Source organism: Alligator sinensis, unplaced genomic scaffold, assembly GCF_000455745.1.
Source record: "Alligator sinensis unplaced genomic scaffold, ASM45574v1 scaffold989_2, whole genome shotgun sequence".
NCBI classification, from domain to species: domain Eukaryota; kingdom Metazoa; phylum Chordata; order Crocodylia; family Alligatoridae; genus Alligator; species Alligator sinensis.
The window spans coordinates 1,153,640-1,157,679 of NW_005842162.1; the positions used below are offsets into that span (position 1 = coordinate 1,153,640).

At 40.0% G+C, this 4,040-nt stretch overlaps 1 protein-coding gene across 1 annotated transcript; it reads left to right on the top strand.

Annotated features, from left to right (window-relative positions):
* Window positions 1-2,544: 2,544 nt before the first annotated feature.
* On the top strand, window positions 2,545-3,105 carry LOC102370889 (interferon epsilon-like). Its single transcript, XM_006025728.1, has one exon. It carries the CDS (start codon window positions 2,545-2,547, stop codon window positions 3,103-3,105), a length of 561 nt encoding a protein of 186 aa, XP_006025790.1.
* Window positions 3,106-4,040: the final 935 nt, after the last annotated feature.

A 4,040-nucleotide genomic window follows, 5' to 3' on the forward strand; every position in this document is an offset into this window, starting at 1 on the left:
TTGTTTGTCTCTTCCCATGGCATGTGCTGCACAACCTTGCTCTTTTTTGCTAGTATTCATATTTCTGAAATCCTTTCACTTCCTGTAGAACAGCTAACCGTGCAAGGCATATGCCAAGTGTCCATTGGTGGTAATGAAAGAACAGAGTGTATGGGCCATGACAGGACTGCAGCTCTGCTATGTCTGATCTACAGTGAACTGCTTACTCTTCTTCAGTAAGACCCTGACATCCACTTGAAGCAAAATTGTGGAGTTTTTTAAGAACAAAGTGCAAGGAGAGCCCCAGGAAAAATTAACATGAACAGAAACATTTTCATTTCTCTTTCATGCAATCTTCCTTTCTAAATGTCAGTGAAACATTTCTTTGTGGTTTCAAATACACTTTTCTGCCTGCACAAAAATTCCAGCACACAAGTCTGTGGTAGTGCATAACAACCCAAAAGTGGATAGTGGCTACAGGAGCCAAAGGAAAGGGAAAAATAGAAGAACAGGGAAACTGCAGACATAGTGAAAACTGAATTTAAGAAGCAATTTTAGTTTTTAAATCTATGTTCTTTATTACAACCCCCAAAAATCTCCAAAAGTATCTTTCAGACACTTAACATTATACAGCCAGATGGTAGAGCAGGATGGCACCTTAGAGACTAAGGGTCATCTACATATTCAGTTAGCATGGCTGAATAAACTCCTATACAGCTTGTACCAGTTTTTTGCTTCCAGGCACAGCATCTTCACATGTGCCTGGGACCGCACCACATTGAGCTGGGGCAGAGCAGCCTCAGCTGTCAGGGAGCTTGGGGGATCAGCCTTCCAGTCTAGGGCTTCTCTGCCCCAGTTCAGCGTGATGTGGAGGGGGTGGCTGGAGCACAAGTGTGCTCTAGTAACCAGCAGGCAGCCACCACACTGTAGCACCCTTGTGCCTCAGCCACCCCAGTCACCATCTACACATGCATTACAGCAGCATAAATTACTCTGCCATGGGATAGGATAGTACTGCCAGACACAAGCACTAAGGCAGAGTTAATTAGTTTACTGCATCCTAATAGTGTTGCACATGTAGACAGTGATGTTTTACATTGAAGCTAGTTAGGTAACTGCAATAAAGCGCATGTGTAGACCTGGATTCGTTTTCTCAGAGACCTTTCTCAAATGCTCATGGTTTCCTAGAAGGGGGATCCTAGCATTGTTTGGCTTCAAGATTTAAAGTGCTTTCCAAACTTCAGGAATTTTTAAATTTTGATACATACTAATAGTCTTATCATAAAGAATATTTTAAGCCCATGTTCAAATTCTCACCACCTAGAAAGCTCTTAAGAAACCTGAAATAGTTTTCTCTCCCTCCAGTGAAGGAAGGTAGGAATGGGAAGTCCAAAGAACAGGTGACTTTTACGATTTTCAGGGCCATGGAAGGAAAAAAAACAGATAAAAAGACTTTTGGGTAAAAAGACTCCTAACTAATCGATTCATTGTGGCACCTTGTTGGATGTCTCAGGATGTTGAAAAAGCCCCTTAGGGATGATTTGATGGTCAGACCCATGCTAGGAATGTAACAAGAATGTATAAGAGACGTCAAAATTGTTTCCCTGAATTAAGGTGTAGCTTCCTAAGAAGCTTGGAACTTGACAGTCAAAGAATGTGGAAAGTGAACTGAAATGGTAATGCGCTGATAATGCAAGAGAAAGAAATAATATCTAGTTGATTGCATTCATGTCTGCGCCTGTGACTGGATGGTTCAAAGAATAACATATGTTTAAAGATGTATGTTTTCAAGATATTATACATAGGTTTGTGTGTCCCGGCACTTATCCCCACTATCAGTCGGGTTGACATAATTACACAATGGATGGACCACCTAACTGACAGTGAATAAAGGCTATTTGGTTTGTATTTGTTTTTTTACTCGCTGGTAAACCTGCAGCAAGTGGAACTGGAAGAAGGGTCCCTGGAAGTTGCAACATACTTGAGAGACAAGCTAGTTTCTCTGGCATCCAGAATATCACTGATTGTGTAACCATGTGCTATTCAAAATATATAGGAGTAACATATAGTGGGGAAATGTGGAAGTTGGAGAAGACAAACTGTAATGGGAATGCAGCCCTCGGTGACATCCTCCTAAACTGTGATGAGGAAGAGTGGATACACAAGTGTCATTTTTACAGAAGCAGCACGTTTTGACATGGCTGCCTTGTTCTATGTGTCCATGCACTCTCATCTGCTCAAAGATATCATGTAACTGACATGATACAGTAAAGAGATGGTATCTAGAAAAGGTGTTTTCTTCTAATACTTTATTCATTTTCACTAAATCACCAAAAAACAGGAAATGTGCTACTGGAACCAAAAAGCAATGAAGTAAACAGAAAATGAAAGAGGGAAAATCTTGTGAACATGAAAATGATGAAAGAAATGCTTAAATACTTAAATTCAGAGACATGGATGGAAGACACAGCTATTCACTAAAGACCTGGAACAAATTTCAACCTCACAAGTTCTGTGTCCAAAGACAAGGGAGCAGACAAGATCATCCTCATCACCATGTCTACAATGCGTTTGCTGCACATTTGCCTTGTACTGCTCTTCTCCGCTGAAATCTCATCACAGCACTGCGATTTGCTTAGCTTCCAGCAGAAGAAACTAAACAAAGATAGCTTAGAGCTCCTGGAGAAAATGGGGGGAAATTTTCCCTTCCAATGCTTCAATGAAAGGACTGATTTCAAGTCCATGCAAGATGTTCTCAAGCTCCAATCGTCCCAGAAAGAGAATGCGAAGTTGGCAATTCAGAACATCCTCCAAGAGATCTTCACAGTCTTTAGCAAAAACCTCACACAAACTGCCTGGGGTGAGATTTCCATCATTACCTTCCAAAACAAACTTCACCAGCAAATTGAGAGACTGGAAGCCTGTTTGGGTTTCCAGAAGGAGAAGGATGGAACCAAGATGGGAAGTGATGGTCTAGTGCTCACCAAGCTGAAAATCAAAAGATATTTCCAGGGAATATACAATTTCTTGGAAGAGAAGCAGTACAGCCTGTGTGCCTGGGAGATCATCCGCATGGAAATGACCAGATGTTTTCTGCTTGTTGACCAACTCACAAAAAGTATTTAAGACTAAGGTATAGTACCAACATTTTTTGTACAGACTGCCTGAATTAGCATTATACAGGTGAGAAGAGAAAATCAATCATGTAGTGACTCCTTGTTTCTAAGGCCTAATACCTCCTCATGTAGTCTCTGGCTAAACCGATTGAATTGTAACTTAATTTAGATGCAGGGGCATCAAAACTTGCCTTTCCTCTGCTGGAACTGTTTGATAATTAAATGAATTAAGGACTGTTATCATGATTTTTAATAACTGTCACAAGAAGTTCTTCTCACAATTTAAGCCTTAGATGCTTCATTCAGACACTGAAAATATGTGCAACCTTTCAGAAAACCAATAAAATTGTTATGCCTAGGAAAAGATATTTCCATATAATTTTGAAACACAAGTCATTGTATTCCTTTGTGCTTCAACCATTTCCCATTTTTCATTCCAGCTCAAGGCTATTGCACCTACCAGTACTATGAAAACAGCCGAATGAAACTATCTTGCACTTGAATCTATTTTGACTGCCAACTCATCCAGTGACTTTTTAGAGTCCTTCACAACACTTTTGGTTATGCGACTATGAAATGGAACCTGCACATCATTCATTGTATATCAAATACTGTATTGTAGTTTTTAAAATAGAAGAAAGAACTCATAGCTGAAGAGCCAGAAAACATGACACATTTTGGAAGGATGGGATGCACCTTAATGGCTTCCGGCATTTTATGTATACTGTATATAGGGGCTCTTTTGCACTTTTCTGATAAAATAATTGCTTAACTGTAACATGCATTGTCATTTTCCTACAATATCAGATGGGAGAGAGACTTCTAGCAGTCCCAAGAGATTCTCATCCCTACAGAATACCAATAACTGAATGCTAATCTTGCAATGAAGGGGACTGTTCAGCATTTTCTACACCCTGTAAACCCTCTTTGAAATAGTAACTAAAC